This window comes from Ammodytes marinus (genome assembly GCF_949987685.1).
Source record: "Ammodytes marinus genome assembly, chromosome: 17".
Classification (NCBI taxonomy): domain Eukaryota; kingdom Metazoa; phylum Chordata; class Actinopteri; order Uranoscopiformes; family Ammodytidae; genus Ammodytes; species Ammodytes marinus.
In genome coordinates, this window is record NC_137221.1 from 8155624 (window position 1) to 8169177 (window position 13554).

A 13554-nucleotide genomic window follows, 5' to 3' on the forward strand; every position below is an offset into this window, starting at 1 on the left:
CGCCTACTAGTTTAATTGTATAAAGTTCACTATAGATAGATAGATAGATAGATAGATAGATAGATAGATAGATAGATAGATAGATAGATAGATAGATAGATAGATAGATAGATAGATAGATAGATAGATAGATAGATAGATAGATAGATAGATAGATAGATAGATAGATAGATAGATAGATACTTTATGTATCCCCGTGGGGAAATTCCTGTATCTATAACTTCTCCCCAACACTGCCAGTTTGGGACAAAAGATTTAATAGAATGAACTCATTTCGAATGTTTTTTTTAGTGCATCACATGGTGGAGGACCAGTAGAGGCTGCTATGGGTTGTGCTGTCTGTCTAGCTGGGTTATGGGTGTTGCTCCTCGTGGGCGTGTCGCGCCACACCTGAGCTCAGCTCTGTGTAAACTGGGGGCTGCTGGAGCGGCAGCTGCCATCTGTCAACAAGTGCCATCCCCGGGCAGTTCTCCACTCCACGACTGTTTCTTATCAGCGTTGCATGGGCGGATCACCAGCGGGAAAAGTAGTGTCGCGAGTGACTTGTATAAACAGCCCGTCAGTCCTGCCGTCTGGTAGAGATGGCGAAGAGCACTACAAGCAGAAAGTCTCTGAAAAGTTTGTTCTCCAGGGGCACAGCATCAGCCAGCAACCCTGACAGCCCCGCGGAGAAAGACAAGGAGAAAGAGAGGGAGAAAGAGAAGGAGAAAGATGTGGACAAGAATGAAGGAGGAGAGAAGAAGAGGTTCAAGTTCCTGAAGTTCAAGACAAAGCCGAAGCCTGCCTCCAACGACAGCCAGCAGCAGCAGGTGTTCAGGTAGGCAACTGTCTGCAAAACGTCGGGAATTTTCGGGATAGCCTACGTTTTTTCATGCCTGTGCATGTGCTTCTCATGGGGGCAACATCATGAAGCAGCTTCTGCAGGTAGCTTTCAGCTGCTCCAGATGGAGGCCTATTGCTCCCCAATGTTTGAGTTAAAACCTGCATCCTTCAATTCCAGTTTTAAATGAATGCACAATGTTTGCTTTAGCTTTTATTATCTTACACCGATAATTCACAAACTGTAGTATAGGCTATGTATCTTGTGGGAACCTTTGGACTTTTGAATTGATGCTTCGTCAGGTGAGCGTTCAACATTCTTGTGTTCATAAAGACATCACTTCCTGTGTAACTCCCTTGGCACTGCCAAACAAATGTCAATGCAGACATTTAATAGACATCAATGTGTTTTAATGAGGTTAATGATAGCCGGAAAGCTGTTATCACTTGCACCATATTAAACCCATTTTGAATTGCCTTACTGTGACTTTGTAGAGGGTTTAGTTTGATGGTGGTTTAGATGGCCCACAAGGACGTTTCTGTCTAGACAGGACTGTTGAAAGGGGCACTATGTGAAATCCATAAAATTCAGCCCATTCGGTCAGGCGTTACGTAATTGTGTTAAAGAGCAGGAGAGAAAGGGAATTTGGGGAGAGCTGGAGGCTTGCAGAAGCCTTCAGGGACTTGCACTAAAATACTTTTTGACACTTTCAGAAATGTGTTGTAAAGTCTAGTGTAGGCTACTACATCTATAGCACTAGCACCCATGGTATATTTTGTTTTGAGTCAAATACTAAAAAGTTGATTGGACATGGATTCCATTATTTGATGGTAACTGTTAACATAGCCTATTAGTTCATGTATTAATGTTGAAGTTGTGATTGGGTTATTTAAAGCAGGAACAATAAGTCAACCAAGTGATTAGCTGTCCAGCAACCACTTCTTTGATAACCTACTATTCATGTCAGTTGCTTTTTAAGTCAAGATTCCAAAATGTCTCTGGTTCTAGCCTCTTAATATTAATATTTACTGTTTTTTTGTCTTCTATCTATGACATTCAACTGAATATATGTGTGCCTTTTTTCTAAGAGCTCATGCAATTTAAAAAGGTCCACTTTGGGTTTGGACAACTGTGTTGCATATTTTTTATTTCTCACTACCAAGTCCAAACTATGTAAAGCTTAATCGACAAAATATGTGGCCGACTAATCAATCATGAGAGCAGATGCAGTTTCGGATTGATACTCTTTATCTGTCAACAGTAAGAAATAACAAATTCAAGAAAGGTGAAAAAAGATGGGTGATAAAAACATCTCTGTCAATTAGCCCGTCAGCACTTTTAGTCTTGTGATGTGCTGGGGGCAGACTACTAAGCAATCGAGTCATTACCCTAAACATCTAGAAAACATCATCTGCTAAACTCTGATATTAACATTTGTAGACAATACAGGCCACTCGACAAGTGAAACAAACAACATAATGATCAGGTTGAAATGATGATCCTTTAAATAACGATTGGGCTTTCTGTATGACTACACATATATGTTTGTGATAAGCCAACATTGGCAGATAGGTAGCTCCAACCGTCCCATTCAATGTATTGACAGATTTGCTCTTCATGTTGCTTTTGTATATCCATGCGACTGTCAGTGGACTGTTGGACTGTATACTGATAAAGCTGATATACACACCATAGTAAAAGGCAACCTCACCCCTGGAACCTCAAGAGACACTTTGTATAGAGCGCAGTCGGCAGGTAAATACAATACAGGGCCCTTCAGCAAAATCATACATGCAATAAATACACATGGAACGTTTTTAGAATTCGCATTGGAAGAGTCCCAACTGTTTCAACTTCACCGCGCTAGTCCCGAAATGTCTACACTGGAGTAAAGGAGGCAATCTTGAAACCTGGTACAATGCATAAGCAAAGGAGTGTGCGTAAACACACAGGTGAGGCAGTGTGTTTGTGCAAGTCACATGCAAGGACAATGTCATCATGTTGTTGGAGTGGTTACAGACCATAGCGAGAGTGTTTGCATTGGGGCGGGAAAAAAAGGAAAACGATGAGCTGACACTCCGAGAAACGACCTATAAACACACATAAGGTCCATAAAGGGGGGATTAGGCAAGGGCAAACTTTACAAGCACAACAAATAGATAAATAGAGAGAACATGGGCAATGTCCAATAATCATGATTTTATTTTAATTTTTTTCTGTACCAAGGATTTTAAATTAAAGGTGGAGTCAGCGTTTTTGGAAAAGCTTATTGTCAATCTATTTTTTTTTGTAAAAATCTGTGAATATTTCAATCTGTCCGTATTGTGTGTGCGCTGAAAATCCATTGTTAATAATACACAGCCTAGGCTCTGTAAACTGGTATGTAAATTAAGGGGCCCCACAGTAGGTAGTGACATGCCCCTTCCCAGAGCCTAGGCTGTGTTTTAACACTTGATTTTCTTTCAGCGCACACACAGTAAAGAGATCGGTATAGATTGGGATGCGAAATTATGGATCTTGAAAAAATTAAAATTTGACAACAAGCTTTCTCCAGAATCGCTGACTCCACCTTAATACAGAATTTAAAGATTGCTTTGCAATTTCTCTTAATGGCTTCTCATCCACTGATTGTTGAGCTATTATATTCACTTTTTTTGTAGTGGTATGAATGCATTCTTTAATTGTTGACATTCTGGAGTTAAATCCACAAACGGGGACTAAATCTGTTTTTGTGTAAATTCAGGATTAAGTGTTTTAATCTTTGTCCAGGGTTTACCTATAGCAAAGACTTGAGGACTCCACAATCTTACAAACACATCTTCAGGTTCAGCTGTTTTGTTTGTTTTGATGACATCATGGGATTTCATGCAGTTCAAGGGGATGTCAAAGTCATATCATAGGAGAACATGACACTTCCCCCTGCAGTATGCTATTACAGACCAAACACTCACATTTTTTTTTAAACAAGTTGAACACACCCAACCTTTTTAGTATCTGGAAAGGCTTGTTGGGCTTCTGCACGGAGCTGTGGATAAATGGAGGTACTGTAGCCAAACCTGCCACTCCACATGCCTGCAACATTGTCGCCAAACTACTAATCAAACACAAATGCACACGTTGGTTTGCCAACAGATACAGGTCGGCTACATCTTAGTCACAGCTGAACCTCAGACATCTCGACTTGGCTGGGTTTAAAATATCTGACATGGTTGAGAACAATCGTGTTCAAAATGAGTCAGTGTATGGTGTAACCTGTTATCTCTCGGTAGAAAGTGTATTGAAGTAAACACGTTGATTGCACAGTGAATGAGTTTTCTAGATGATCAATAGTTGATTATCCTCATAGAACATGTGTTATTTGTATTTTTCTATCGAAGTAGATTTATCTATTATTGTGACTTACTGTATCCTACTATGCCAGTGAGTTGGAATAAGGGAATCAGATAACCACTCCTTTGAGGTGTGATGTTTTTCCCTGTATCTGCTTGAGTGCAACAATGTTATCAAAGTCTAATGCGAAGTTGGTGGAGCTGTTACCATTGAATCGATATTTAAAAGCTTAATAAATTCTGATTACGATCTGAGTCATTTTCTTTTATACATACTAGTTTCTGGTAAGATACATTTACACTAATTGACTGCACCAAATATTGCACTTTTTTGTATTTCTGCACATGACATTATATCATTTGAAATCTTTTGGTGGTATTGTTGAAATAAATAACACTTATAATAAACAACATCAACAACAAATTCTTCACACACAAATGAAATAAAGGCGGTTCTCTACATGAATAACCAAACCAACCTACCCTGAAAACTATAAAGTTGGCCTATGTTTGGTTGCAACATTTAGGCTTAGTTCATTCTGCTCTCATCACTATTTTATTTTTTATTTTTAGAAACAATACAGAAAGCAGGACCTTGGTGGTTACGGCAATAATTAAAACAGGATGATGCTGCTCGTCAGCTTCATTGTGGTAGGACCCGGCTGGTTGGTCAATTGGCCAGGTTTGTGAAAAACTGGTCAGACCTGGCTGGTCGTGTCAACCTGAAGACTTATGTCAAAGCCTTTAGAAGCAAAGGCAAATTCTTTTTCACAAAAATGTACGTTATGGGGAGAGAGAATTTAAACCTCTTTGTAGACTCAGGAAAATTACAGAGCTCAATCTGAAACATTTTGAACATTTCTTCTTTTCTACTGCTTTTTAAATGGCCGTAAGCGGAGCCACAGCTCTGTGTAAACACCCAACTTTGAATAGATATTGACATAAATATCTAAAAATCTAAAAATAAAGTTTAGCTTATAGGCCTTTCACACCGCCGCAAAATCGGCGCTAGTTCTGGGCTTGTTCGGAGTTAGAGCCAGTGTTTTGGTTTCACACCGCCAGAGAGCCTGCTCCGGGCCGTAAAAACCGGGGGAACTCATACCCCAGGATTGAGCAGGGTTTGATAAGAACTGCTTGCGCGAACGGTTGGGGGAGGGATTATCCTGACCAACCAGAGCAACTCAAACCTCATGCCCGCCATATTTAAAAACACCGCTACTACGAGACGTAAACATAACATAATTACCGAACGTAGCGATCAAATTGACCGGCGAGAATACGCTGTATGGGTCCTGTTTGCTTAAGAAAGCAAAGCGAGAGCCAACAAGTGTAAAAATAAGACGTATTCGCCGCTGTTGTTGTGCTTAAAGCTAGCGGTAGCTTTAGCGTTAGCCACAAGAGCAGCGGCGTCGGGTGACGTACACACACGTTTACAGTGACGTCATCACGTTGCTCTCTTGCCGGCTCCATGGCTGTCTCCGGTCGATGTGAAACCAACCGGTTCATAACTGGGATAAGGCTGTAACCAGTTTTGAACTGACCCCAACACCAGCCTGGAACTGACTCTTGGTTCATTTTGGTGTGAAAGGCCTACTAGTCAGGTTCTTGGGTTCCAAAGACCATGGGCCCCCCAATTGGCTGGGCCCTAGAAAGCCTTCCCACTTTCTACCCCTTATGGGTGGCCCTGCTCAAACTTACAATCAGTTGCCTATATAGTAAATGACTTGTGTGCGCGCGGGCGCGCTCGGGCTTTCGGTTTAGCTTTTAAACGTAAATAAAACATTTTGTGGAAGCATCCGAGAACGTGCTGTCAATTAACGTGTCAGCTGTGTGTGTGGGACTTGGGCGCGCGGTCGTGCTTTCGGTTTAGCTTTCAAACGGATATAAAACAGTTTGTGGAAGCTTCCGAAACCATGCTTTATTATTATAGTGAAAATAGCGTAAAGTGGAGTCCTTAGCACTAAAGCGGACAGGTGGAGCAGGTGAGGAGTTGTTGAGGAAGTAAGAATAGGCTGTGTCGGTCTGCTGTGTGTGTCCCGCTAGTCAGAGGGAACCGGGGTTTATTCGGAGATTACTTCATGCTCCGTGCTCACTGTGCTCACTGTGGCCTTCAGTGTGCGCACTTCACAATGAAGGATGAAGGATTCACACCTTTCGTATTTCTAAAAACTTCACAATGAAGGATGCACACCTTCGTGCTGTGCGCAAGCAATATCCGGAAGCTCATGCCGATCGGACTAAAACTCAGAGAGATATGCGAGCCACAGACAGACGTTTCTTGCTTTATAGATAGATAGATACCAACATTTTTGAAAAGGCTCTCTTAAATTATTTTTTTAAGGAATTATGACCAAGATGTTTCATAGAATAAGCCACGGTCAGCCCTAAATTGTTAGTCCGTGCATGGCTCATGTTCACAGGCAACATTCTTTTTGTTTGAGTAAATGGAGTGCAATATTTGTCTGCCATAGTCGTAATCATCAGAGTCTACTGTACTCTAAACAACATGTAGTAGACCCATCTGTTTCAATACTACATGATTTATACAGGCCAGGTTTTGTGTGTCTGTCTAATTTCTTCAGATCTTACATGTACTTTTTTCTTCCTCAAATTGCACTGTCCTATGTTAACTATCGATTTGGAATGTATCCTCAGGTGTTTTTTCTTAACCCCTAACCCCCTTTTTTTTTTTCTTTTTTTTATATATATACTATTGACTGGCCATCATTGACAGGCCGGGTTAAATGCCATTAGAGGAATTCAGTGAGATACATTCAGCGAAGCTAAAGATGGCTTTATCAGTAAAATCAATGGTGGGCTTTGAGCAGTAAATGGGTGACACCTTGTCATTTTAAATTCACATCACTTTCATTCATTCTATTGTTCAGGGAGTAAATGGGCGTATTGATTTTCAAATGACACCAAGGCCTGAAAGATGCATACCCTTCATCAGTGAGATAAACGGAATATATGACCCCTTTGTCTCTGTGAACTGTATTACCTAAAATATTGTCATAATATTGAATTTTAGGCAAGTTTGACATGTGTGCATTTCAACATTGACTAAAAAGCAGTGTTGGAAAGGCAAAAGTCTTGCATGATTCACTGCAGAAAAAGGGATACTCATTGGCCATCATTGGTTAGGTGTTGCATTGGCACTTGTGTGATGTTAGTATCACCTGAAGGGGTACCGTACAGCAGTAATACTCTTGTCAGTTAACAGCAACATTAAGTTGCATTTAAAGCCCAATAAAGTGCAGGTGCGTGACCTAGTAGCCGTGACATACTCCGCCCCCCCCCCCCCCCCCCCCCCCAAACAGGCTGTTACTTAAAAACGGAGCAGGAAGACCTGCATAGCTGTCTGTCATCTCCCTGAGGTGCTGGTCATGAATGTGTCACATGCATGAATATGTTTACAAGCGTAGCCATGCACACAAAGCCAATGGAGACAGTTTGAGCTTCTAGACAGCGGATGCAAACCAAAACTGTCTTTCAAGAGTATTGGCTTTATAGGTCATTCAACAAGATTCATTAGGAATGAGTCATGTATGTGTTTGTTGGGTTAAATGAGAAGATGGATACCACTGTCTTGTCTCTCAATTCTAAGCTAACTAGCTGATGACTCCAGCTTCATATTTTCGGCACAGTTGTGAAGTATATTTCCCCGAAAAATGTTGTACAATTCCTGTCAGATGATCGAGATGGTGGCCGCATAGAGCAAACGTGTGGTTTCACTGTAGCAAAGTGGCCAGTAGTAGATACAGATGCAAATGTCTTAGTTAAACTCCAGCAGGGCCTCACTTTAGCTCTCTCTCTATCTCTCTCTATCTCCCTCTCAGTCCTGTTCTTATGCAAACAAAGATTATCCCATTTTGCTGGCAGCAAAAAGAGAACGTACAGGAGGTACTTTCACATCTCGGTTACATCCTGTTGAATTTCAACCATACCAAAAAATGTCTGGTTATCACGTGTTGTCATGTAAACAAACATCACCTTAGGGAAGGTATGACTCACCCTCCTATCTCTGGGCATCTTTTTGCATATAGGCTACACTCGGTGTGTCAACGTGAGCCTATCAAACTGTGTAATGGTGTTAACTCTCTGCTGTTTAAACCCCATAACCGCCTTAAAGTTGTCACCTTTTTATGAGTGCTAGTAAAAGTTCAAGCTCACAAAACAGCAGATGAAATACATGTTACATGTGTACTGTGTGCACAAAATAATGGTGAAGATGCATCGTTTTTGAAGTCACATTGTTGTAGCGCTGCTACTTATGCTTGTCATTTGGCTTCCTGATTGTGCAGAAGGGAAACAGCCTTTCGGTTATAAATCAACCTTTGTTTAATGTGATGACAGCTTACTATTATTGTTGTAGCGTCTCTGTTGACTTTGAGCCCCAGCAGCCTCATACTGACATAGAAGTCCCAGGAGGAAAGGATTAGTTTAACAAGTCAGGTGACTGAACAAAGTCAAAGGCCTATTGAAGTAGACAATAATTTAATTAATAACCCTTTTAGACGTATTGCTACCAGTTCCTATATTTAGGAGACAGCTACTTTAGCTCCAAGGCCAATTTCTATGTTCCTTAACTTTATCTTGGTGGCATACTTAGCCTTTCTTCTGTACACAAGTCAGTTTCACACATAAGCCTAACTAAGTCCCTCTCTGCTTAGTTCTATTCAGCATTCCATACACAGTCATTCACAGGATGAATGACACACGTGGATTTCCTCATGTTGTAACAGTGTATTGTACACATTGCACACTGGTCAAACATAACTGAAAACAATGTTTCATTTGTCTGAGGAATTGCATTTTATACCATTGACATCAGTCCTATGGTTCCGTTTATTAGTATGTTCATATATCATAAAACAAACGTATCTGTTTGCATCATTTCAAAACCTTAAAACTGTGTTAGCATTTCAATGCTCAGATTAGTTTTTTTTTGTGGTAAACATTTGAAATATTATAATTTTTTTTATATGTATTTTCAAGTTGATTCAGATTGTGAATGTTTATGACCGTTTACCCCTCAGTGATCCTGAGCCCAGCAACACAGTCGATGTCGATGGAGAGGCCTCGGTTGAAAATGTCTTCCCTGAAAAAAAGAGGTTTTCTCTCTATGGCACCACACCCAAGTCAAAGGTCAGTTGAACTATTTTCAAACAGTTTTTAAGCTTTTAAGTGTTTCAAACCACACAGTCAAGCATGGAAGATTTTTGACTGGCTCATTTCAAGGGTTCCACGTGTGTCTGTGTTTTTAAAGTGATAAGTGGAGCCTCATATTTTTTTTTTTCATTTAACTTTTATTTATCCTCGAGAGACCAATTGAGGGGTGACCCTCATTTACAATGATGTCGAGTTCAAAGCAAATTCAAAGGAAAAACAACAATACATAAACAATATTCAATGAGAGTGGCAGCAATTAAAATTAAATGGGTGAAAGTACAATATAGTCTAATTAAAACAGTTACATATAAGTAATCATAGAGATAAATAGCCTACATTCAAAGATTGTAAAATAAAGTGTTATAAAATCCCAACAGACTCTGGAGCCAGAAAACTAATCGGACATAAAGCAGGTCATTGTTCTGTATATTGTAACTTTCCCTAAACATTAACTACAAAATATGAGGTTATTGTTAGTATATCATTTTATATTGAATACATCAATTCAAGTGATGAGAAAACTGACCCACTTGTTTGTGGTGATGTAATCTATTTTTCTGTGTATGTGACACGCAGGGATCATCATTCATTGGCAGAACATGGGCCTTTAATTACATGGCACTTTCATGGCATCAACCATAGGACATCAAGATATGCCAACTATTCTGTCAAACTTGAAAGCTATGAAAAGCTGATGGCTGATTGCCACACTGGGAAGCAGATTTAGAACTTGCTGGTTTACCTGGACCTGAATTTTTTTTTGTTGCCACAGCTCGGTTGGTTTCTAAAATAGAATAAAATCGAATTCGAAAATGGACGTGCCAATATATTTATTTGCTTCTTTAGCATTTATTACGGCACTGTATGCCAATAGAATGTCATCCGCACAAATTGGTTCCCCCTGATTGGACTTGATCCAGAAAGGTATTGAATGAGGGTTTTGAAACTCTGTACACTTCCTGTCTACGTAGCCTTAAGAGTGAAACGACTACAATTAAAGCAATAACACCCTGTAACCTTGTAAGCCTGTGAGCTTGAAATTCAGTTCAAACTTCCTACTCAGTCCCTGTGGCGACAAATGTCATGCTCAAAATAGTTCCATGCTCTCTCTTAATACATGGAATAACAGAAATCAATGAGGATGATATATTAACCCTAAATAAAAATGTTTTGGGTTGTGGAGAGTATTTTTGATGGATAGAAAACGTGTCTGTACAAGAATATTCCCTGGGGCAAAAATCTGAGTAAAAGATGAGTAAAACGGCCCCAATAAGGCGACTTCAACGGTTCTGCATTCCACTTTTAGATTTGTAGAAACTCCCTCTGGGTCTCGCTTGAATTATTATTACGCCCTTACTATCACATGCACGCACTCACAGGCAACTCTAATATTATGCAGTCAGCATAGGCACAGTCACATTCAGCCATTGTTGTCATTACACCACACTCAGACGTACTAACTAATAAATAACCCCTCTTGTGATCTCAATCGAGTTACACCCACAGCTACATTCAGCACACACGGCACAGCGTGTTTGAATTAATCTAAGTCACTAGGGATTGTTGCTTTGAACCTTATGTCCACAATGCTATGGTTTCATTCATTCCTGGCCTTGTTTCTAATGTGGCTTGCAGTAGGTATATAACACAGACAGGCAAGACACACCGAATACTTTTAGATCCCTCCAGAAGAGGGCGTTATTGCTTTACTAAACGGCTTTGTTTTGATGGAGAAGAATTATGATTGGGCCCCTTTTCTTTTTTTCTCATTCCATCTGTTCTACAGGCCTCGGCTATAAAGTAAATCCACATATGTGTTTTACTTCAATTGTAATCCATTGATTTGGAAGAGTTTACAGTACAGTATATTAGCGTAAAAATATAGGAGTTGAATGCAAGAAATCAGTGGATGTGTGTGTCCCCTATATGGTGCATATGTGCTTAAAAGTTAACAGCCCTCAACGGGAAGATTTGAACCCATGATTCAAAGGTGAACACATAATGCAGAATGAACTAAAAACATGAAGTAATTGACTTTAAAAATGCCAGTTTTAGTTTGTGGCTATGAGCATTACAGGTGGGCTAAAGTGTTAGATACCCTAAAAACACTTTGCATTGTGGGAGGCAGCCTTTGGTGGACATGGTTAATTTTAGGGTTGCTAGTGTCATAAAACGTAAGTGCATGTTTGCATTAAAAAGCTTTGCATAAAAATACATGTATGGGACACAACATACTTTTTGTATTTCATGTTGCGTCAGTGTGCAAGGATCCTTATGGACATCATCATCAGTTTTCATCAGTCATATTAACTAATAACTGTGGCCACATTCATTTTTATTTCTTAAATTCGTGAAATCAACTTTTAACTTCAATAGTGTTTTTTCTTTTTTTTGATAAGTAACATCATCTTGCAGGGGCACACAGGTTGAACATATTGTTATATTTAGAGACAAATATTTTTTTTATGCAATTATTTTTATGGCCAAATAATTCTATTTAATGTTTAAGACTTTTTCAGGCTTTGTGTAAAACTAATATGAAAAACACACATTATTTAATGGTAGGACCTGTCCATTGTTAATTGAATAACTGGATTTAAATTGAAAAAAATAAAAGATGTTTAAGCAAGACTAATAGATAGTTGCGGGTCTTTTTATCATTTTTCGTAAGGCAGCCGAGTTACAGTGTCCATGCCACTCTAGACTCAACAAAGCCTCTCCTTTGATTGTTGTCTTAGCTTGTCAAACTTTCCAAACTATCCATCACTAAAGAAAGAATTCAAGAGGGCACACCCAGTAAGAAAACCTGGCAAGATTACAGTCAGAGAATCCCTCGTGTTCCTTTGTCGTTTGTCTCCACCTGCTCGACAAAACATACACACAACTACCGGAATAGCATCACCTCTATCTCTACGATCGATGTCTGCCTGCATGAAGACGCATCAGTTCCTTTTCAAATTATCTAATGAGAAACACCCAAGTCATACTGGATGCCCTCCAAAGATACCTTGACATTTGTTTTTTAAGTCTGGCCAGACTTCCACGAAACTCATTTAATTTTTGTAACAATATTGTGACCCTGCTATTTAAAGAGATGTATGCAAAATCAACGAGCCATTATTTCATACATTATTTAATGCCCTTTCTTGCACTTACTCGTACCATACTGCAGTTGCTGTAAATCTATAATATTCCACAAAAGGTAACACTATACAGGAAATTGCTTCCTTTTTTATTTTCACTTACTTTCAAGTTCTCCATACCTCCGTATGTATGCTAGCAGCTACTAGATTTAGATTAGAAAATCGTGTTATACTAGTCTGACATTTTTTTCCTGGGTGGAGTGGCATTTTTCACTGCTTGGAATGAAGGTAGGGTGTCAACTATTTCTATTGTTTATCAGTGTTAAGACTAATAATCTGTGGGTTGCTACATTTTTTTTTCATTATGTAATATCCTCACTCTTCATTCATACCAAAAGAAACAGCATTTGGAGGTTCCTAATAAACCTTTTGCAAGGGCTTTAAAAAAAAAGTTAGGTCTGTGTGGTCTGTGTGTTCAACAAATGATAATGGTCGATGTTGCATTCCCAATCATCATAAGTGTCAGTAGAGAAATCACTAAATGCTTTGAGAAACATGCAGTGTTTTTCTTGAGATACTTACCTTGATATTCTGTCTTCATGTCTTTGCATTTCCTCCCCTCTCTCCCCCTTTGTCACCTCATTCCACCTCACAGGGTAACGAACTCAGCTACTCTGAAATGGATCTCCGCAAGCCCAAAAAGTTTGCAACCTTTTCATTTGGTCTACGAAAGAGGAAGAAAAGAGAGGAAGGGTCTTTCTCTAAGAGCACTTTTGGCCTTGATAGCCCTGGCATTGAAGAACCAGAGGAGGTAACCCGGTTCACTGTGTTGTTTTCCTCTGTTTCATGCCTGAACAATGCATAATGACTCACTTTTATGCAACTTTGGAAATGTGGTGCATCAACAAGATGTGGATTGTTTAATCTGAATTCCCCATTTTGAGCCAGTGTTATCTTTCTACTAATATAATGGTGTTATATTACCATAGTAGGGGTTGTCTGTCTGTCTGTCTGTCTGTCTCATTTTCCAATATTTACCCTAGCTAACATAACTAGTGGATGAGAACAAAATGGAGCCAGCTATTCCCCTCAGGAGTCGCTAGAGACCAAAAGCAGAACTAAAAACAGTGTCAATATTTAAAAACAGGAA

At 39.6% G+C, this 13554-nt stretch overlaps 1 protein-coding gene across 1 annotated transcript in view; it reads left to right on the forward strand.

The window, feature by feature from the left end:
• Positions 1-461: 461 nt before the first annotated feature.
• Positions 462-13554, forward strand: part of crybg2 (crystallin beta-gamma domain containing 2) — a 45898-nt gene continuing 32805 nt past the window's right edge. Inside the window, exons 1-3 of the mRNA XM_080045826.1 lie at positions 462-817; positions 9189-9297; positions 13060-13215. Coding sequence (XP_079901952.1) covers positions 582-817; positions 9189-9297; positions 13060-13215 — 501 coding nt within the window. The 5' untranslated portion in view covers positions 462-581. The remainder of the gene's footprint in view (positions 818-9188; positions 9298-13059; positions 13216-13554) is intronic.